This window comes from Cygnus olor, chromosome 7 (assembly GCF_009769625.2).
Source record: "Cygnus olor isolate bCygOlo1 chromosome 7, bCygOlo1.pri.v2, whole genome shotgun sequence".
In the NCBI taxonomy this organism is placed as follows: domain Eukaryota; kingdom Metazoa; phylum Chordata; class Aves; order Anseriformes; family Anatidae; genus Cygnus; species Cygnus olor.
The window spans coordinates 12,699,972-12,722,739 of NC_049175.1; the positions used below are offsets into that span (position 1 = coordinate 12,699,972).

Sequence of the window (22,768 nt, forward strand, 5' to 3'; positions counted from 1 at the left end):
TATGACTGATCCTGATGTTCAGCAGAGCTATCTCCTCTGATCCACGCTTTCTCAAAGCTGCCAGAACTGAGTAGTGTTTTATTCCTAAGAACTGTGCTGGGCAGAGTTGAAGTATTGTTGTTTTTTGTGTCTGTGAGTTGTATTCCTGTTCGTACAGCTCAATATGATGACCGATCAGTCCTATGTATATACACACATATTTTTAACACTATCATGAGGTTGTTGTGTCCATTTTAGGCTATGACTTGACAGCCTGAGGTCCTTTTCTGCTAACAGTCCACTTTTGCCCTGCTGTGGATCTGTGTAGTAGTTTTCTGTGTTTCCTGCCATTGTTGGCACCTCCCACCTCTCCATCTACCACTTCTCCCCCTGTCCCGAGGCTGTTTTTTCTGCTTTATCAAAATAATTTTTAATTGCAATCTTCAGCAAAATTTTGGGTGTAGGTTGTCTGCCAGTGCAGTGTGTGCTCTGTTCCAGCTGAAACACTGAACAGTGTCTGGTGGAAAATGCACTGACTGTAGGTGTAGGCTGGGAGTGAGCTGCTTATTACTCAGAATTACTTTTTCTTTTCCTCTTCTCTCCTTTGTGTCAACATCTCACCCAGTTTCTTTGGATGATGTTTCATTAGTCCATATCCGTATCGAAATCTGGGATATGCTCATGTATTCAGGATAAACGTTGTGAGTAATAGTTGAAGGCTTTGTCAGATTCAGCTCTGGTGGCAAGGAAGCAGCTCCTGCAGCAGGTACTGGGTGCTGCCAGCCAGAGGCACGTATTCTATCAAATGCCACAGTCTGCTCTCTGCACTGGCTGCCAGGTAAGTCTGTCCCCTCCCTAAGTTTTGCAACATGGAGGATCTGCCTAGGTCTGAAACTTTGCCTTCAGGAGGGGTGAAGGAAGAATAGTCTGTGCAAAACCTTCCTCCGCTGGGAATTGCGCAAGAGGTATTTCAGCTAGGGGCAGGGGTCTGTGTGTGCCTCTTCTCTCCTTTACGTAGCTGAGGCTTAGCTGTAGATAAGGGTGCACTGTGTGGAACTAGAGCGGAGTTAATTCATGCAAAAGAGCACAAGTGGGAGTGCCGAGCAGAGGGAAGAAACCTAAAATCCTCTCCAACTTTCCCAATTCCCCGCAGCACTTTGCACTGTGCTCGTGTGAGCTTTTCAGCCCCCGGGGGTACGAAGCGGGGTGAAGCCAGGCAGGTTGTGTGGCAACTCCATGGCAAAGTGGTAACAATTCCAAAGGGGAGCAGTAACAAAATCGATTTTTCTCCCCTTCAGCTTGGCAGCTGTCCAGGTGCCTGCTTTTGGCACAATGAAGCGTGGAGCTGGGGGGGGAGGGACTTCGGGGTGATGTCGGGGGAGATACAAAGAGACAGGAGTTTAATCATTGAACCGATCACACTGGATGGATTTATTTCTGGACTCAATTTCCCAGGAACGCCACTGTCTCGCCCTGAGGGAAATGCCTCAGCTGAAGTTTCTCTAGCTCCAGCTTCGTGAATAAAGACGTATCGCTTTGGAGTTACTCAGCAGCAGCTGTCACTACTGATACATCCGTCAGCCTCAAGAAAATGTTTGCCGTCCACTTGCTAGCTTTCCATTTTACAAAGCTAAAAGAGGATCAGATAAAAAAGGTACGTAAGATGGAGCAGTAGCTGAGATTCCTGTTTTCAAGGGCTCTCTGGGGTCTAAAGTCTGTAATGCAAACTAGGCAGCGCTTTATCTAGTAAAGCCATAGGGCCAAATGGGGTAAGAAAGATTTGGACCACAAACCATCTAATGACTGTGGAAAAAGGTCTTGGTTAGTGCTTTTCCCTGCACAGTTGTAAGTTCTTTTCCAGTAATGAAACAAGTGCTCTTTGGTGAGGAGAAATGGGGTTTGAACTTTATCTGGTGTGGTGTTTGTAGTTCAGAGGGCAGCAAGGAACCTCGTGCTGAGTTGCTTTGTGAGTAGTGTGAAGGATGGGGTCTTTAAAACTGAGTAGGAGCTTGATTCACTCCCATTGCAGCAGGGGCAGGAGAAGCTCCTGGGGACTTTGGGCCAGGTCTCCTGTGATTCAACACACAGTTGCAACTTGTGTTGGTGGAACTAAAGGTGGAAAAGCTGAAAATCAGCCAGGTCAGAACCTGTCAGTACCAAGGGTGAGCTGCCTAATGGTTGCTCTTCCCCCGCTTGCTTTCGTGGTTGTGCTGCCGTGGGTTGTTCTCTCCATCGTAAGACCTCATGGGACCTGTAAGCTGCTTGGGTCAGAGGGCCTCTGGTTTCTAGATATGTCTCCTGGGGGTCCTCTGTTTTCCTGGTACCTACACTGGGTGCTTTGTGGTGGCCATCGCCACCCAGCCCCGTCCTCTTGTTTTACCGGCAGCTGGAGGTGGGGCTGCCTGCAGTGTGGCAGTGCGGGCGATCCAAGGTCCCCGTGGGCAGTGCCACCTCCGCAGCAAAGCCAGCAACACCTTGTTGTCTTCTCCATGCCCTTGGTTAAACATGAGGTCTCTCATTTTTAGAGGGGCTTCTTCGCTAATTCTGCCTTAGAGAGGAGATCCCAAAGACGTGTCATGGTATCTCAAGTCGGTTGTCTCTGACTGTCACAGCCCTTTTATCCCCATGGTTTACTATGACCAGAAAGAGTCCCCAGTGCCCTTTCCTTGTGAGAATCTGATCTAAGATCTCTCATCTGGACAGTGCTTTTCCTTCCTGCTTTTTACCAAAAAAGGGAGAGACCTTGTGGGGCAGTGCTCTGACAGAGTGGGCTCCTAAGAGCAACATGCAGAGTGCAGTCGAGGGAGGGCTTCCCTGAAGTGAGGGAGAGGAGGGGCAGAGAGAGTCTGCAAAGCTGTTAGAAGAAGAGCATCTTTCTGTGAGGTGCAAATTAGTCCCACATGAAGGCAAGGAAACAGTGCTTTTCAGAGGTCTCTTTTAGGAAGCCCACAGTAGGCAGTATGGAGCAGGGTTGATCCCTCTCTGATTAGAGGGAATACCTCCTTCCTCACCTGCCCAGGCTTATTTGTCTCTGCTGTGAAAACAGTATTTCTATGAGTTAGGCAAGACACTTAAAAGCAAGGACTGTTCTTGTGTGTTGGGGGGAGGCAGTACAACATGTTTTGGTGTTGCACAGCCAGGCCATTCCTGCACTTGCAAGCCAGTGATTTGTTGTGTGCCCTTGCTCTGGCTGTAAATCAGGCTAGGGAGCTGTCAGGCTGTGCCTTATCTAGCTCCTTGGCAAGGGCTGTCTCCTTCTCTGGCTGGAGCTGATCAGGGTGGAGAACGCAGCTTTGGTGGGAGCAGAGAGTTCCCATGTGACAGCTGCAAACACGGACACAGCCATTTTTATTACTGTTTAGTTTTCTTTCCTTGAGGGCTTATCTCACAAGGTTGTTTGAGTCTGTGTGAAAGTGCGTGAGTGCCGCGTGTTTCCAGTCATTGTGTTTTCTTCTTCTGGCGTGCCCAAGGAGGCAGTGTTGGTGCCTGGGCGGAGATGGCACCTCCTGCACCCTGGTGGGGCCTCTGAGGTGCCCTGGAGAAAATCAAATGGTTATGCAAACTGGGGCTACAGAGAAATATCTAAATAATGGTCTTATAGCTGTATCTAAGGCTGCTGCTGCCACTTACATCTCATATTTTGACTTTCTCCCATGTGTTTGGTGTTAGGTAGGTGCCCATATTATTGTCAGGGTCCTGGCATGCTCAGATGAGTCATTAATGACCATCCATTTAAAATGGGACTGTGAATGAGTAACTAGGTAATTAGTTTGGGCATCATTAACGTAGTGGCCAGTCAGTTACAGAAGAGGCCAATTTATCCCCAGACTACCTTCTCTGTTTAAACAGTGTTATTTCTTAAACCCCAGCTTGTTGCTGGTGGGACCTGGTTTGTGCGTGATCTCTCAGCCCTCCCTACATATATGGGACTGATGAAACACTGAGCTCCCCTGCCCACTGCCTCTGGCCCTGAGCCTCACATCAGAGGATGTCCAGCTCTTTGGAGCACACAAATACTATGCCTGCATCGTATTTGTTCATACAGCACCAAAGTCTGTCTCCCCAGTGGAAATTAAAGGTATTTAAATGATGACAGGTTCTTATTTTGTTGGATGAATTCTCTGTTGTATTCAGCTGTGTAGCTGTAGTCCTCCTTACAGCAGTGTAGCCAGCCCTGCAGGTAAATAGCAGTTCAAGCAGTGGGTGGTCCTGAAGGAGACCTTAAGTTTTGCTTGGATGAAGCTGAATAGAAACACCGATTGGCTTCTCTACCAGGCATAGATGCTTTTGATTCCCTTTAAATTGGCTTTTATTTTATTGTGTGCTGTGAATTACAGACTCCTAAGGAAGGTTATTGATTGCACTCAGAAATGTTTTCTCGATGTAATCCTAAAATCACAGGGAACAGAGGGCAGAGCTGGGGTGAGAAATGGGCTTTGAGCTCCAGCCTGGCGTGTCAACCAAGTGAATTGGTTGGGGAGCGAAGCAGTAGCTGAATAGATGTTTTCAGATTGTAGCCGACACGCTTGGGCACTGACGGCATTTTCTGGACCTGACTCAGAGAGGTCAAATTCTCACCAGCTTGAGATACTTTGCAGTTTTAGTTCATTAAACAAATCGGAAGAAAAAATGGTGTAAAAACAGCCTGTCAGGATCTAGAGAGTCTTGTGGGCTTATGTAGGTCAGGAAGTTACTGATCCATCAAATAAGATGTTTTTTTGACAGTAATTCAAAAATTAATCACTTTCTAAACTAAGTTTTTGTAAGAGTAAATGTTGTGATGATATTCCAGAGCTTGCTTTCACTGCTGTTTATGGGAATTTAGATATGCTGAGTTTACAAGTGAAATGAATACAAGATCAGAGAGGTGCAGTTTGCATAGATGGTGTATTCACCTTCAGTCTCTTATGCGTGTAAATGATTCTTGTGTCTCCTCACGGTGTGTTTAGCCTCATGTCCGTCAGATGGGTGGGAATGAACAAACTAACCATGCGGGGATATCGCTGCAACTGGAGCTCAGGATTTTCAGATCCCTCATGTCAAACTACACCCCTGATGGTTAGAAAACTAGTGCAAGTGGTTAGGAAGGTTCTGCAGTTTCCCCGCTTGCAGAGAAGAGGAAAGCCTCCCAGGCACACGCAGCATGAAGGCAGCGTCCATCCCAGCCATGTGCTGAGCACCGAGGAGCCTGCCTGCCTCCCTCGTGACACCTCGCATGTCTCCAGGTTGACAGGTACCTGTACCACATGCGTCTCTCCGACGATGTCCTGCTGGATGTCATGGCACGCTTCCGGGCCGAGATGGCGAAGGGCCTGGGCAGAGACACCAATTCCACAGCAACGGTGAAAATGCTGCCGTCCTTTGTGCGCTCCCTTCCTGACGGCTCGGGTGAGTTCCCCCTGCTCAGTCCCAGCGGGGCTGGTTTAGGAAACCGATGGCTTGCTGCTGGTGCTCGAGGATCACACAGCAAGAGTGCAGGGCAGCCGGAGGGCTGAGTTACTGCCCCTCAGTAAGCAGAGGAGACAACAGCCTTAGGGGGGCTGGCAGGTGCCTTTTTGTCCACACCAGGTGGATTTTGACCAAGTGCTGAGTGTTTGAGGGCTTAGATCTTAGAAAGCAGCCTCTTACTGCAATTGTGGCCGTGCCTAGTGCAGGCGTTATGCAGGAGCATGGCAAGGGCAGCCTCTACAGCTCAGCCCCTGCAGTGCAGCCGGGGTGATGCGAACAGCGCTGCTCCTGGGGGACTGCCAGGTACGGGAGGGCAGGATGCTGCAGTGAAACCCCTCAAATCACAAAGTTGAGGCAACATCGTGTTCTCAGAGCTGTGAGAATGCTCCTCCAGTCTTCTGACAGCAAATTCTGTGCTCTTGTCTTTCTCTGTCGCACCAAAAAGCGGTCCCCTCCTGCCCTTCCTTGCCTTCTGCACTAAGAACCTGCTTCTGCATAGAGCCTGTCAGCGAACGGCCTGCTCTGCTACTGCAGCTTGATCCTCATTTCCAGTTGCCCCAAGACTTAGAGAGGTAGAGAGTGGAGTGGTGTCCTCTGGGAGGGTGTGAGGTGAGGATCTACAAGCCTGTCTTGCTTGGAGAAGTGTGCCTAAGGCCCCTGGCTCAGCTGACTCCTAGCAGTGCAGGCTGACAGAAATTTAGAGCGTTTTCTCCGAGTGTAACCAAGTCTCAACCCCATTTGTGTGGGCCTCTGTGTCTGGCCTGGGTCAGGACCGTGTGTAACAGCCATTCACGCAGAAATCTTAAGAGAAATGTTTGCTTTGTACTTCGTTTCCACAGGAATTTATTCCTTCTGAAGGTAATTTGCTCACAATTAAATGAGAAATAACAGCTTTAATGGCATAAAGAGAACATTTGGAAGGTAGTCCCTTGAAATGAGGGATGGCTAGAGAGATTATATACAAACTGCTCACAAACTGTCCAGCTGGAACTGGGTACCCTTCTTTTCAGCTCTGCCTTCCCCAAAGAAAAAGAAATATTAGCTTAGCCCTCGTTACCCCTGTGACCACCAGGTCGTGAGGTCTCACCTGACAGTGACCCTGTCCGGAAGCTGCAGGAAGCCTCTGAGGTAAGGGGACTTGGCAAGCTGCATGCAGTGTCATCGCTGTTACAAAATTTTGTGCCCCTCAAGGCCAGCCTTGGACAATGCTCTCCTGTCCTTTCCTCTGTACCAAGGCCGGACAGCGGTGTCACGTCGGGCTACGACTTATTGACATACCGCCTATTTTAAGCATTGCATCGATTTTTTCTATTTCTGCTCCCTTCCTATGAGTTCCTTATTGGTTATTTCATTTCCAGACAAAACTTCCAGCATGTTCAAACATCTCAAACTTTGCTGGATTTTTCCCAATGAACTTTGAGATTTTTCACTGCCCTCGGTGTAACTACCTGAAATGACCTGCGTGGAGCATCATCCATTTTTAATCATTTAGGGATCAATGGTCTGACTAATATCACGGTTTACTGAGTAACCCAATTTGCCTTGTCACCTTTGCCATATGTAGCTGTGGTATTACAGGTAGAATTTCCTGCTTCCTTCCTTTTGAGGGTCAGATTTGATAAAATTTAGTCAGGTGCTTGTACCATGGAACAAAGATCATGCAGGGCTATGACATTCTGCTGCATTTTCCTTTGGGGAAGGGCCTTTTCATGTGCATGCTGTGGGTGCTAGATAAGTGCTTTATTGTAGCAGTGAGGATCAACTGTCCTTGGACCTCTTGCTGAGAAGCTCATCCCTCTCCAGCTTGAAAATACGCTGCTACGGGAGGAGCAGGGTGGGCAAAGCCAGACTGTGAAATAAAAATGAAATTAGCTGCCACATATCAAGCTAACAGGAGAGACTTGATACCCTTGGCTGGGTTCTGGACAGGGCATAGCCAGGTCTCAGCCTCCCTGGTGGTGCTCCCAGGCCCAAGGACATAAGGACCTGCCACAGTGGGGCAGGAGAGCCCGTGGCCCTCACCATGGCATCTGAGCCACGCTCGGTGGCCATCGCCGCTGACAGCTGCCCACTCGTGTTGCAGAGAAGGGTGACTTCCTCGCTGTTGACCTGGGCGGCTCCCAGTTCCGTGCTCTCGAGGTGAAGGTGTTTAACGATGGGAAGCAGAGCAGCCAGCTGGAGAGCAAGTTTTACCCCACACCAAAGGAGGTCATACAGGGCAGCGGAACCGAGGTAGGCCGTACAGGGTCTTCTGTGGTGGTGCCGTGCTCGGGCCAGGGTCTGCTGGTTGAAGACTGACTCTGTCCTCTCCTTTCTCCTGCAGCTCTTCAATTACGTTGCTGACTGTCTGTTAGACTTCATGGAGTCCAAAAACCTGCAGCATAAGAAGTTACCTCTTGGCTTTACGTTTTCTTTTCCGTGCAAACAGACCAAACTGGAAGAGGTAAGATGCAAAAAGGAATATTATTGGCAGAACCCAGGGTAGCTATTGCATGGCAGTGCTACCTCGGGGCCTTTTTGTGGGGTCAGCTTTCCACAGTGCTCTGAAGAAATTGAGGTGGATGACCATTGCCATTCAGCTACAGCTGACTACCATTCAAGGACTCATTCCTTATGTGAAGGCAACGGGATCTTTCAGCTAAAATTATGGCTTAATCCATACCTGATTCCTCAGTAACCATATGTGCTTGTGTGAAGGCTGCTGGACGCTAAGTCACATGCTTTTGTGTCCTAAAGCATGATTTTGTAAATACCTCTCATTCAGTACTTTCTACAGTTGGTGCTAATTAATGTAAACCTGTAGCCGAGCTGTTTGAAAGGCCATATGGGGGATTGAAGGGCTGGTTGCAAATATTTTGTGGCCTCTTATTCCAACTTCTCTTTTATTTCTAGGGATCTGTGCCTTGGGTGCCAGTCCTGTCAGTGCTTTGTGCTTAATGCTGTTAGTGTGCAATGAACATCAGTAAAGCCAAGCATGCTTTAAACAAAGCACAGGGAGATGCATTTACAGGGTTAGGACTTTATTACTGCACTATTTAGTTGTGCTGGTACTGACAGGCACCCACGTGAGGGTGAGATCTTCTGTGACTTATTTTGGCCCAGATTTTTATGTGCAGAGAGAGATAGTGGGCTTCTCCGCAGACCTTGTGGCAGGTTTGCCTTCTGAGGCTGGAGCTTTGGGGTCACTGATCTTTTACTTTTCAGGGGGCTCTCCTTGCCTGGACGAAACACTTCAAGGTCCGAGGAGTGCAGGGCACAGATGTAGTCAGCTCACTGCGCAAGGCCCTCCAGAAGCACAAGGCAAGTTTTATACCTCAGTCTGAGTGGCTGATTTGTGCTTGGTGTAACTGGGTTGTTTTGGGAGTTTTGGACTTTCTTCAAGGACTGCGGTGTCTGATGTGGCTGTATGTCTAGCAGATCTGGCTGTAGGCCTCTGAGGGCAATTCTCTGCCGTCCCATCTTTGAGGGGAGTTCTCCCTCAGAGCTGAAGCCACGGAAGGGGAACGTGAAGAAAATCTGTATCTTGACATCTTTGCAGTAAAATGGAAGCTCTTGGGTTTTCCCGTATGGTAAAAATCCATCCTCGATTTCCGTTCACTTCTTTATCTGCGTCAGTTTTGCTGTGGTTGGCAGAAACGATGGACCTGAGACTTCCTGGGTGAAGTCCAGCTCCCTGCTAGTCTTGGCATCTGTGCTACAAGAGTTGTTGGTAACTTTGAGCACACTTTATCAAGTTACCTCAGGGTGGAAAATCAACTGCACATCTCTGATGGAAAGGCTTTTTACTTGCGTGTGACATGGGTGCATGGCCTTGTATTGAGTAATTGCCTTTACATACATATTTTCTGTCAATTTTGCTGGGATCAGTTTGTCAATCTGCCAGTTTCATGGGGTCTGCTCATGGGGTGGGACATTATCCTAGCATGAGCAAGCTACCAGAATTCAGCCTGTGAGGACAGATGCACTAGTGCCAGTATATCACAAGATTCAAACCAAAAAGAATTGCTTTCTGGTAAAGAAGGTTGGATTGGGTAAAAAGTCCTGCAGCCATAGATCCTGTCTGGCCAAGCACTTGATAATTCTGAGTTATTTCTTACTTTACAGTGTTGTGGGGATAGTGTTGTGAAGGGAAGTAGCATGTCTTCAAACTGAAGAGCTTTCCTGAACCAGGCCTTCAAAGTACTAGTAAAGTACAAAGGCTTTGTAGGCTTTTTTTCCTATTAATCCCTCATCCTCATGCTATTAGGACATCGACGTTGATGTTCTGGCCATGGTCAATGACACTGTAGGAACCATGATGACTTGCGGCTATGATGACCCACGCTGTGAAGTTGGACTCATAATTGGTAAGTTTTCCTGTTCACTAAGCATCTTTTTTTCCTCATTTGTTTAATTCTAACAAATCTGGAGTAGAAGGGAGTGTCCCAGTACAGGAAAGAGCAGGAAGAAAATGAGAAAAAAAAACAATGGTAAGGTTTTCAAGCCTGGCTGCCTTCTGTAAAGCAGCTGTTTTTATGCTGATCACATTGCCATCAAATGCCACAGTCCCCATTTTGTCTGGGTTCAGTTGTGACCAGCATACTAAACTTTTCTGCTGACTGTGTAGAAAACTACTGTCCGTCATCCAGAGAAAGCTGAATTCCTCTCACATCTGAAAGGATCAGCTGTGTTTTCCACAACCCTTCCACTTTACACATTGTGGTGGCTTTTTAAAGACACATAGAAATACATTTGAGCTAGGGGAAAAAAAATTGAACAAGTCAAGCCTTAGATTAATTTCTTGTACTTTCACTCACTGTTAAATGATTATTTAACAAACACAGGTGGCTTGATATTAGCATCCTTACCACAAGGTTATATATGTTCTTTCAAAGACAATATATTGATTTATTTCCAAACATGTGGGCTTAAAACAAAAAGGGAACCTGAGGCAAATGGGTAATCTATCCACACTGGCTCTGTCATGGCTAGGGACTGGCACCAACGCATGCTACATGGAGGAAATGAGGCACATCGATTTGGTGGAAGGTGATGAAGGCAGGATGTGCATTAACACAGAGTGGGGTGCCTTTGGAGATGATGGTGCTTTGGATGACCTCCGCACAGAGTTTGATCGGGAGCTCGATCTGGGATCTCTCAATCCTGGAAAACAATTGTAAGTGATTTCCCTGGATGTTTTGCTTTGGCAATCTAAGTTCTCCGAGTGCATTTCTGGCATTTCCCAGGAGTCCCTTTGGAACAGGAATCCACTTCAGTGAACCTGAACCAACTTTGTCCTGGTCCCGTTGTATTCAGACCTTTCCCTTCTGGGAAAGGTGGGTACCTGGGAAGGTGGGTACACCTCCCTGCCTCACAGGCCAAAGGGTTGCTGCTGCAGTTGCTTATGTGTCGTTAAAAATAGGTGGTTCTTCTGGCATGAGGCTGCGGAGGGGAAGAGGAGGAGAGAAATAAATAAAGGGTGTATTTAAAGCCTGGTTCATCAAAACTGCTTCTACTGGCTGAGCTGCTTGCAAGTTTTTGACTAGTCTTTTTAATCACTCACTTATCTTGAGGGGCTGGGGTTGGGTCCCAGGACCTCAGGAAGGTATCTTAGCTTCCAAACCCCTTTTGTAGATGCTTAAATGTGATTGACCTGCATAAGAACATACTTGAACTTGCCTTGGTTCTGGTGAGCTGGTGGACACCTGTAATCCCTCTTGCTTCCCATTCCAGGTTTGAGAAGATGATCAGTAGCCTGTATTTGGGGGAACTTGTAAGACTCATTCTTCTAAAAATGACAAAGGAAGGTCTGCTCTTCAATGGGAAAGTGTCAACAGCTCTGCTTACTAAGGACAAGATTGAAATGAAGCATGTGTGTGCAATGGAAAAGTAAGAGCCTACGATGTGCCCTTTGAGAGGGGCTGTTAATATTTCACGTGCACAGCAGTGATAACTAACGTTTCTTCATAATCAAGGAGTACTGGGAATCGATCCTGAGCTGTTCAGCTTGGTTTTGCTTTTGCCTAGGAGAAAAGTTGATCCTTCTGTACACAGAAGTGATGGAAAATGAAGTTTTAGCAAAATACCCCAGTAGCAAATGGTTTGTTAACCATCACAGGCTGTTTAAGGTCTCTCTGGAGACCTGAGCACGTGGGAGGATTCTCGCAATTTTCAACTTCTGTGATGTCCAAATCCTGGGGCTGCAGGGAGGTAGTGCACGCTGTAGGTCACCTAATGGATGACTGCATGGAAAGCTGACAGATTCTGGTGTTTTAAAGGGGAATCTTGGTCCACACTTCAGGAATAATTTCTCTTGTGCTGAGTAAAGCTGTACACCTATTGCTGTGCTCTCTTACAGACTAAATATTTCATCCTGTTCTGTACTTGGTCAGCCAATTTGTATGTCTTGCAGAAAACTGAACTCCAGGGAGTAGCCTCTTAATGCTTTTGGGTATAGCATGGGAAAGGCACTCTTCGTTTATGGGAACCAATTATGATAGTGCCTGATGGGTTGTGCCCTGGTCTTCTCTCATTTGTTTGAGCCAGCATGCAGATATTAACTTACGTGCTGCCTTAATACCCTTGCATTAGGTGATGCTTTCCTTTGTTTTGGGGTAGATACAAGGAAGGTCTGAGCAACACGAAAGAGATCCTTACTGAGCTGAACCTGTTTCCTTCTGAAGAGGACTGCATCGCTGTCCAGCACGTTTGCACCATCGTTTCCTTCCGCTCGGCCAATCTCTGTGCCGCTGCCCTAGCAGCCATACTGACCCGCCTGAGAGAGAACAAAAAGGTGTTAAGGCTGCGAACCACTGTCGGGATTGATGGGGGACTCTATAAAACTCACCCCCAGTAAGTAACTAAAGAGGGTTTGGGAATTGCTAGCTGTGTATTGATGTTGCAAAGATTTTCCACCTGCGTCTGTGTGGCTTCTGGAGAGCTGCTTGTTTTGCTGCAGGGTTGGGATGAGGTATGGTGGGATGTGGACGGTCAGACGGACCTCGCTGTTGCAAAGCTGGGTTTGCTTAGAGCTTTAGAGCTTGCGGTGGGATGGGAACAACATGACACACAATACTGCTGTCTGGGTGAGAGCAATTGGTTTCTCAGGTGACTCCTGAGCATCCAGGGCACTTGCTGTTTGTTGTTTCCTTCTTTTTTTCCTCTTCATTTTTGAACCTATGCTTACATTTCTTACATGTCCTAATTTCTATGCTTCTCTGGCTGTGCTTCAATACTCGTGGTGTTGGATGTGTATTAGAAGTGTAGTGTAGGTGAAGTAAGCCACGTGTGAAATGCTTGTGGGAGTCTAAAGAAACTCTTTGTTCCCGTAGATACCCCAAACGTCTGCACAAGGTAGTGAGAAGGCTGGTCCCCAACTGTGATGTTCGGTTCCTCCTCTCTCAGAGCGGCAGTGCAAAGGGGGCCGCCATGGTTACAGCGGTGGCGTACAGGCTGGCTGCTCAGCGCAAGCAAATTGATGCCGTTCTTGCACCGTTCCTGCTGTCCCTGGACACCCTCAGAGAAGTAAAGAACAAAATGAGGGCTGAGCTGGAATATGGGCTCAAGAGAGAGACGCAAGCCAGTGCCACAGTGAAAATGTTGCCCACGTATGTTTGTGGGACACCAGATGGAACAGGTAAGTTTATTTCCTGCACACCTGGTGGTGCTTGAAAGCTGCTTGTCTGTTTTCGGGGGAAGAACATGCCAATTATTCTGGCAAATGCCAGGGTGATTTCTGTTGGCAAATCAATGCTTCCTGCAGCATTTTCTGGCTGGCCCTTTAGCCCCTAGCCTAACGAACTGAGAGAATAAAAGCCACATGGGGCAGCGTGCTGTTGTTGGCCCAGATGAAGTTTCCTGCAGATGTGTGGCAGAGTATGGCATTCTGACTGGGAAATGTGCTGCAAGAAGCACCAAAATGAAATACTTATCTTCCCTTACAGAGAGTGGAAAGTTCCTTGCCCTTGATCTTGGTGGGACGAATTTCAGAGTTCTGCTGGTCAAAATTAGAAGCGGGAGGAGGAGATCTGTGCAGATGTATAACAAAATCTTTGCCATTCCTTTGGAGATCATGCAAGGGACAGGGGAAGAGGTAACTTCTAATGAACACTTAATTGATTTAGTCAAGACCCAATTAATAGGAGAGCAAGTGAGATTTTCATGCTTTTTCTGTTCTTCCAGCTCTTTGACCATATAGTCCAGTGCATAGCAGACTTCCTGGAGTATATGGGGATTAAAGGTGCCCGGCTGCCTCTGGGCTTCACCTTCTCCTTCCCATGCAGGCAAGCGAGCATTGACAAGGTAAGGACTGCAACAGCAAATGAGTCAAATAAGAGCTGATATCATTTTGGGGGAGGATAGCTTGTTAGTTTGGAGACTGCAGGTAAAAACACTTCTAAATGTTTCCCCCAGGTAGGACTTTACAAGGGTGTGTGTAAAACTTCCACCCAATGTATGTGAAAAGAGAGATGTTCCTTGCTTTTATTCCATAAAGAGGCTGTGCTAGCTTATGATGGCTGAATGACCACACATTTTTAATAGCCCAGGAATCTGTTATGCTGCCTTCTCCCTTTAATGCCAAGAGAGAACAGACTCCTCCTTGTACTACTTCAGCTAAAATCCCTGGGTGTTTTCCTAACTCTGCTGCACAGCTCTGACTGTGTCACTTCTGTACTACATTAGCTGCTTCTTGGTGAATGTCAGTGAGCAGAACTGAGTTTGCTTGTTCAGAGCTTGGAAGGGTTAGACCTCTCTGACTTGGATTTGTTAATCTGATGTATATGGCTTTTTAACAGATCTCATCTCTTTGTCTTTCCAGCCATCTGATGTAACAAAAATAATTAGAATAAAAAAAATCAAATTCAGGAAGAAATCATTCTTGATTACTCATTTCCTAAAGGGGAAAAAGAAGTTTTGCTGCCTGTTTCTGGTCAAATACATAGAATACATGGGGAAACGAGAGACTACTGTTTTATCAAAAGTTTTTGTCCTGGTGGTTTTCACAATAGTCTCAGAATCTAGAGACTAGTCTAGACAGCCTCTAATGTTAACCGGGATCTGTACGCTTAGTAATAAGATTTGTGTGTTTGTGGGGAAACCACTCAATATCCTTTCCAAAACTACAGGAAAGCAGGGTGAGACCCAACTGTCAGGGCCCATAATACGTTGCCCAATGTGTTTGGTCTATTACTGTTGCTAGAACTTACTGTTGCTAGACAGGGAAATAACATTATTAAAAAAAAAAAAAAAAGGGGGTAGGGGTTGAGGAGCAAAGAAAAAGGCTTACGCTTGGGGTGTACGATCTCTCTATCTTCATTTTCTGTTTTATTTCCTCTTCTGTTTCAGGGTACGCTTGTGGGATGGACAAAAGGTTTTAAGGCAACAGACTGTGAAGGGGAAGATGTTGTTGATATGCTGAGGGAGGCTATCAGGAGAAGAAATGTGAGCTATTCTTCTTTGTTCTTTTTGGTGTGTTAACGCACGCTCCCTCTTCCTCCAGCACCCCGCTAATGATTGTGACTTGTGTTTTAGGAGTTTGACTTGGACATTGTAGCAGTGGTGAATGACACTGTTGGGACAATGATGACATGCGGATACGAGGATCCAAACTGTGAGATTGGCCTTATTGCAGGTACAGTGATACTGAAGTCACCTCTGTAAGAAGAAAGCTTGTGTGCAGGTGCTGGGCTTCACGCCCTACTATAGAATTCATAAAACAATGTCCTTTATTTGAGGTAGATATATGGTATTACTAGTTGCTCGGGGTTCTTGCCAGATTTGTATGGTATTCAACAAACAATATAATAGCACCAGTAGCAGATACAATCAGAAGTCCAACAGATTCAGAATCTGATGGTGCCTGGTAAAAGAATATGGGAACAGTAAATACAGCATGAGTCTTTGTTTTAGCAAGTGTGTTAATGTTCTAGCAAATAGGACCTGTGTAACTAGTTCATAGGCTTTGGAGCCAGAATATTTATCTGAATTTGAAACTTACCTGAATTCTTTGTGGACTTTCTAGATGATCCCCCTAATTGGTCCCTCCAACTTTTCATCCAGAAATACATCTAAGCATAGAAGATCTGAAGCCCCAGTTAGAAAATATACTCTGCTGGCTGGTTAAGTGCACCAGCCATCTCATTTTGTTTGCAGAAATGGTCTTTATAGTGCCTCGTGTAACCCGTGTTGCAAGCAACGAGGCCCTGTTCACCAAATCACTTCAGACTTGGTTTCTGCCTGACTGGCTGCTAGACAGGATTTGCTTTAGAAAGCAGGCTCTAATGCAAAAGATGATTTGTGATGCAACCAGACTGGCAGCAATGATCTGCCAAAGGCTGCCAAAGCCATTTTTGACCTATGACAGAATCCTTTTTCCTCTGCACTTGGAATATGCTGTGCTGGACCCACTGGGGAAAATTTCTGTTGTGATACCGTAACAGCACATGCACTTAGGGAAGCATTACTGGCTGATGGTTGCCTTTGTAAGATCTGGAGAGATCTTTGAAATATGGGACTGGGAAAAGAGAGCTTCTAAGGTGATCGCCATAATCATCTTGCTTGTGTTAAGCTGCTACTTTGCTCCTCTGGCTGAAGCCTTGTTATTTCTTTCCTCCTAGGAACAGGCAGCAATGTGTGCTACATGGAGGACATGAAAAACATAGAAATAGTGGAAGGGAACGAAGGAAAAATGTGCATTAATACAGAATGGGGAGGATTTGGTGACAATGGCTGCATTGACAACATCAGAACCAAATATGATAAACAAGTAGATGAAGGCTCGCTAAATGCAGGGAAACAGAGGTAAATGGGATGGTTCTGGTCTTAGGAGCCTGATTAAGCAAGTCTTTGAGACACACTGACTGAGTCGCAAAATGTACTTAATGAGAGTAATTGGAAAGGAAATTTTAATAATAGATTTCATTTGTTGCATAGTAAGTAATGCAGATATCCTGACAAAAAAAGCAAAGACATACAATGTTTCTCTTCCTGGAGCACTATTTCCACCTTAGGGCACTTATCAAACAGTGCAGCTCTTAATATTTCCCAGCAAAATGTAGGTCTTGCTCTGTTCCTTCCTGCCTCTTGTTCAGTTCCACTTGCTTTGGGACCAGATTCTCCTCTTAGAGTATTTTTTCATTGATGCTGATTGCTAGGGATTGGATACTCCTCTGCCTTCAAAGGTAAAATACAACTCATGCCAGAAGATAAACTGGTCTGACTCTTTACATAAGACTCACCAGCAAATGCATGGGGAAGACGCAACAGAAATGTTGCATCTCACTGTCAACTCTGGCTTTAACACTATCTTCTGTTTAATATTATGTTTTTTTCTAGTTCTGTTATCTTTTAACATGAGTAAATATGTTGTATTTAATGTTTGCACGTGAAGTCACTGCAACAGATTTTTGATGGTTGAAAGATGGCTCTTACTCTGCAACTTTTTATTGCTTTTTTAAGTTTATTACACTGCTCAGGTGTGTATGTACCACTTGTTAAATACAGCTAACTTGCAACCCATTTAAAAGCATTTTTTTTCTTTTATAACATAACAGGTATGAAAAAATGACCAGTGGAATGTACCTAGGTGAAATAGTGCGGCAAATTCTGATCGACTTAACCAAACAAGGACTGCTGTTCAGAGGACAGATTTCAGAATCACTCAGGAAAAGAGGCATATTTGAAACAAAATTCCTATCTCAGATTGAAAGGTAAAATTAATTAATTTACATGTTTTAAGTCCTCAAGGTCTTCTGGAACCTCCAGAAAATAATCTTCTTCAAAAATGTGGAGGCTTTTCCTTCAAGAAGTCATTTATAGCTTCCTTCTTTGTCCCTCCCAACCCTGAATGAATTATCATTTCATTTCCACACACCTGTGTTGTATTGGATGTCTTAGCTATCAAACATTATTGTACTTGGAGTCGTTCTTGTAGAACTTAAGATAGTAATTTAAAAAAAAAGTCAGTGACAAATATCCCATGAATATGTGCTTACCTAAATACCTGTACATGATCGAACCAGTCTTCCAGGCTGTTTGAAACCCTTCCCACTATTGAAAAACTTTGGAGGTAATGTGTCAGCCTTCAGATCAAAAAAAACCAAGGTCAGGTGGCTGATCTGGCACAGCTTCCTCCTGACTTTGGGAGTTAGGTGAATAACTATTGTTTGTGCCTTCTGGAAATACAGTCTAACATAGCAAAGAGCGTGCCATGAGCAAAATTTTGATCTGAGTTCAGGCTGGAATTTGCTTTAAAACAAATGGAGGGAATGAGAGCTGGAGCAGTGGTCCCACTTCCTGTGAATCACCTCAGAATCTCATCTGTAAGGCTTGTAAAGGTTCCTGCCTGCCAGAGCTTCCCATAATGCCCTGTTGCTGCCTGTGTTTGCCTTTATGCAGCGACCGCCTCGCCCTCCTCCAAGTGCGTCGAATTCTGCAGCAGCTTGGCCTGGACAGCACATGTGAAGACAGCATCATTGTGAAAGAAGTGTGTGGAGCTGTTTCTAGGAGAGCTGCCCAACTCTGTGGGGCAGGACTGGCAGCTATTGTAGAGAAGAAGAGAGAAAACCGAGGTGTGGAGCACTTGCAAATTACTGTTGGAGTAGATGGGACCTTGTACAAGCTCCATCCGCAGTGAGTACCTTGGTACCCCTTCCCTTTTCTGTTAGCTCATTTCCAGCATGAACATGTAGCAAGCTGCACCAGCCTTCTTCTGAGGCAGACAAAAAGGAGAGGGGATAAAGATCTAATACGTTTTCCTGCATCCTGCCATTTCCTTTGCCTAGGCAAAGGACTGAAAATTGTAAAGAAAAGTCCAGTTACCACTAGAAGGCTCTTGTTCTCTAGTGTATTGAGCAAACTCACATTTCTAATATTTATTTTTCAGTGTTTCAAGGGATTTCCGCAATGTCTAGGTATCCCAGAAGGAAAGCTATGTTGAGTATTTAGAGCTGGGTTGGTATTTTGTGAGCAAGGCCTTGAAACAGATGGTTTAACTGGGAGATGAGCACCTCCTCTGTGGTCTCTGAAGGCAAGAGGCCTGTTTGGCATCTTGCTGAACAAAATTAAAGTAGAGATACGGCAATTAAAATCTGATAGAGTACAGAAACTTCTCTCTTTTTCTGTATAGGGGGAAAAACAAATGGAAAGGGATGCTATGGAGAATCAGTGGAAGATATTGGTTGAGGTTATTGTTCCTTGCTAATATATGAATACAGCAGTCTTAGACAGGAAAGGGACTTCTAAAATGTTCTTTCCTTTCAGTTTTTCTAGGGTCCTACAGGAAACAGTGAGGGAACTGGCACCTCAGTGTGACGTGACATTCATGCTCTCTGAAGATGGGAGTGGGAAGGGAGCTGCCCTCATTACTGCAGTAGCAAAAAGATTGCATAATATTGGACGGAAGTAAAAATGAGAAATGAAGTCATTTCAGCACTGCCAGGCGTGTGATCTAGAGATTTGCTGAGCGGTGATTGAAGATAGCTTTGCCAGACACCAGTACCCAGGTACCTGATTTTCAGGGAGCAGCTGGTTTTTGACCAGCCAGGATTGTGGATTTTTGTCCTTTGGACACCACTTGGACCAGGTGTTTCTGCTCCCCACTGTTATGTCTCGGCACACTGCAATCTACTCAGTTCTGTACTTCCTGCAGTGGAATAATAATATAATGCATATGGAAGAGTCAGACAAACAGAAAAACCCAAACCAAACCAACCAAACAACCAACCAACCAAAAACCCAAATGTGTCTTTTTACAATGGCTTAATTAAGCTACTGTACCACAACAGAATTTATCACCAGGTTCTTAGGATTTGTGTGTTTTTTAGTTTTGACTTGGCCTGTCTCAAGCAACATTGATATCTGGTGTTGCACATATCCAGTGGACATGTTTATTCAAAGACATCACAGGTTTTACAGTAAATCTGCAGGTAAAATAAGTTAATGGGCTTTGATAAGTGATGCTTTCCCCCCACACCCAGCTGCATCGGTATTGTAATACTTCCGTGAGTACAGGCGACATGTTTAATAGATGAATGTAATGAAAAAGAAATATGATTCTACAGAATATCAGTTTGTATCAAAATATATCAGTGCACTTGAATGCACATAAACATAACCAGTGCTGGATGGACTCTGATTGTGGCTATTCTTTTGATTTTGGGGGAAAAAGAGGGTGTAGAAGCAGCTACAGGGTCTGCTATGTGCACGTTAGAGCTATGTAGAGAGTAACAAATTTGTTCATCTTCGGGTCATCAAAATAGTTTTGTAGAAAGGAAAAAAAAATCACCTGAATTTCTGAAATTCTCCTCTTTGTTTTCCCTCAGCTATCTACTTGCCCATTTGAGGGAGGATAGCTTCCATTATGTGGGAGTTTATCCTTGACTTTCATTTTCTGTTGCCTGTTGTTCTGCCTGTCTGTACTTTGTTGTAAATAAATCTGTGGTGCTGTGAGCCTTTGCTTCTCTGTCTAGTGCCTCTTCTGAGTTGTGGGAAGAACCTGCAGGCAAGTGGGAGCTTTAAATCTGCGTCTGACAATATTCAGCAGCATTGTTGTTATTACAAAGGTGGCTTGTGGATAAGGCCTGTCAAATTGAAGCCAGATATCCCTCTTTCTCTACACTGATAAAGCACTGTTTTATTTGGCTGTAGCATATCCAAAGGCCTGCAAACACCAGGAAAAAAAAACATGCTCTTGTGTCACCAGATGCCCTTCCACTAACTTACCCATCTCAGAGTAAACTGAAACAATACAGTACAGAGAAGCAGCAGATCTGGAGTATTGCAGTATCTCCTTTAATCCTATCTTCTTGGCTATTTAATTCTGCTAAGGCTGGCAGCAGAAAGTGGGGCCAAGAAATGTGTTTTAAGCCTTAGATAGGTCAAAAGTAACTATCGTGTGGGGGATAAGCAGCTGGACTTATATAATAACCTGTAATAACGCCAACAGGTTTAAATTTAGCAATGGCAAATGTAAAATTTGAAGATACTTTTCCTGGTTTGTAGTTTTTAAAAGCAGTGCATCAACAGCTCTCCGAGTGTTGGAGCCACAGGATGGGTAAAAAATAGTAGCTGGAAGTCATTTTTGTTTCTGAAGGAGTTTCTCGTGATGCTGAGCTCCCTGTGCTGAGCAACGGAGAAGAGACAAGTTGTGAACTCACGTGTAATGTTTTCCTCCTCCTGCCATGCAGCTTAATATGTTCCTTTTTCATTATATTTCAGAGTCCACAGAATGACGGAAACTGCTTGCTGTGTAGCAGAGGCAAAGTTATATGTAGCTGAGTACAGGAAAAAAAAAACACATCAAGGGTTGGGGCTATGCAGAGCCTAGAAATAGTGCTTTTGCACTGGCTGTCTTTCCTCTGGGCATTCTGCAATCTTGTACTAGCTTTGTACTTCTGGGTCCTTTTGGGGGCGTGGATTGTGCTAATCTACAAAAGTACATCTGTGGGTGAAATATGTCCCTGTACAACTGGAGAGAGGTGACATGGACTTGCCCTCATGATGGACACGTGAGTATGATGCAGAGAATGTATCACGCTTCTGTTCTAAAGGCAGCTCTGCACAACTGGAATGCATATCAGTAACAACACAAGGTAAACCAACTGTGCAGATTCTTGCTTTAAATTTAGAAAGGAATTCTATATTGCTTTGAATTTTTGTTTTAGTCTTTTTAGGGAAATATTCACACAGTCAGTTTACACCTCTGTTGCAGCTGTTCCTTTTCTGCAGTAGATTAACCCCACACAACAATAATATATATATATTTGCATCTGCATTTTTTTTTCCAGTGAATCTGTGGGTGTTGTGGAATCTGGTCACATGAACCTGAAACTCTGCTCGCAAAGTGCCTGGCACTTACAGCTCTTGTTGTAGTCCCTAAGGCCCGGCACATACACGCTCTTGCCTTTTCTGTAGGTTTGCTGTGAACCCAGGCAGCTGCCACACAGACCTGATAACACGTCTGCTGGGGAAGGAGATGGCATCCAGGCTGGGGAGGCTGCTGAGAAAGGATTTTTTTGGGCAGCCATGGAGGAGGGAAGGGCTGTGAGAGTTACGGGGGCTACAAACATCCCTTGTAGTTTCCCAGGGATCCTATAAACACACAGGCTCTCAGCTGACACTAAGACAAAACATTCTCCATCCGGGTAATGATGCAGTGTTCATGTCGCTGATTATGTTGGTGTGTGGAAACTCAAAGAGCGTTGCAAACTTGCAGTCTGTTTTGTATGGATATCAAGCCACTGAGCCAAAACCCTTCTATGCACGTTGTATGTAGCGATTTGGTTAAAAGCCCTATTTTAAAATAAAAGTAGAGGCCTTCTATTAAATATGACACAGTATTCCGTATTCTGAAAGACACATAGTACAACTGATCACATAACATTGGTAGTTGATTTAAAATAAAATGGGATTCTTCCAGTTTCATGTCTTAGATGTGCTTTTCTACTGTTTTTTGGTACCTTCATGGTATTTCGCTTCTGTGGGTTTTCCCTCCAGTCAATTTGTTTGGTGCTTCTTGAATTTACTGATTTTTGTTTTGTTGCTTCTTGAAGACATGAACATCTTTTTTCAGATCTAAGTCATACATTTGGAAAGTTATAACTGGGTAGAGGTATAAAGGCTTTTGCTTTCTAGAAACTCCCAGTATGAGGTTGCAGTTACCCTTTCAAACGTGGGGAAAAGGTGATCCTAAATATATCGTTTTTCCTGCTAAAAAGACGTTTCAGTGGCTATAGATTTGGACAGCGCTGGTGCTTGACTCATAATCCAGAGAAAATGCAGTAGCAGCTTGTTGGTGACATCCACCCTTTGTCAGTGCAAAAGTAAATATAGGATCATGTGTAAATCTTTCAGAAATCCTGATTAGCATAATCTCCCTTGGGAAGTCAGTATTATATAGGATTAGCAGATCAGTGTAAAGAAGTCGGGGGCTGAAATGTAGGTAATACCAAAACGAAAGTATTGTTGTCATTTGTTTCTTTGCATTTGTAAAGTGAGCTGTCTTTTGTTTGGGATCTCAGATACAATGTCAGTGTAGTGGTGCATGGAGAGGGAGGAGGGACTTGGGAGACTCGGTGAGTGTTGTCTAGCTTTGTAAACTCACAGTTTTTCTCATAAGGACCTCCGCTGCCTTGGACTGTCACTGAGGGCCCATCCAGAGCATTTCCCAGACTTGTCAAGTAGGTAGCTTGTCAATCAAAAACAAAACAACAAAAACCCACAACACAACATCATGAAAAAACAGCCATCATCAACAACAAGACACACAAACAAAACAAAAACAACAACAGAAAACATCACAGAACTATTCCTATGCGTGAGTGTGGATAGCCTGTCTGGGGAGGCAGGGAAATCAGATGTCTAC

The 22,768-nt window shown here is 45.0% G+C and overlaps 1 protein-coding gene across 3 annotated transcripts; it reads left to right on the forward strand.

The window, feature by feature from the left end:
• Window positions 1-373: 373 nt before the first annotated feature.
• LOC121073354 (hexokinase HKDC1-like) lies at window positions 374-20,972 on the forward strand. 3 transcript variants are annotated; one of them, XM_040564201.1, is made up of 19 exons: window positions 374-817; window positions 1,435-1,633; window positions 5,205-5,367; window positions 7,511-7,659; window positions 7,751-7,870; window positions 8,632-8,727; window positions 9,674-9,773; window positions 10,399-10,582; window positions 11,140-11,295; window positions 12,025-12,258; window positions 12,738-13,042; window positions 13,350-13,498; window positions 13,588-13,707; window positions 14,752-14,847; window positions 14,938-15,037; window positions 16,023-16,206; window positions 16,959-17,114; window positions 17,803-18,036; window positions 18,667-20,972. In XM_040564201.1, exons 2-19 carry the CDS (start codon window positions 1,571-1,573, stop codon window positions 18,809-18,811), a joined length of 2,754 nt encoding a protein of 917 aa, XP_040420135.1. In that variant the 5' UTR covers window positions 374-817; window positions 1,435-1,570; the 3' UTR covers window positions 18,812-20,972. The 3 variants fall into 3 exon arrangements, with proteins under 3 accessions (XP_040420135.1, XP_040420136.1, XP_040420134.1); XM_040564202.1 differs by lacking the exon at window positions 374-817 and adding an exon at window positions 896-1,226; XM_040564200.1 differs by lacking the exon at window positions 374-817 and having other exon boundaries at window positions 896-1,633.
• The last annotated feature ends 1,796 nt before the right edge of the window (window positions 20,973-22,768 follow it).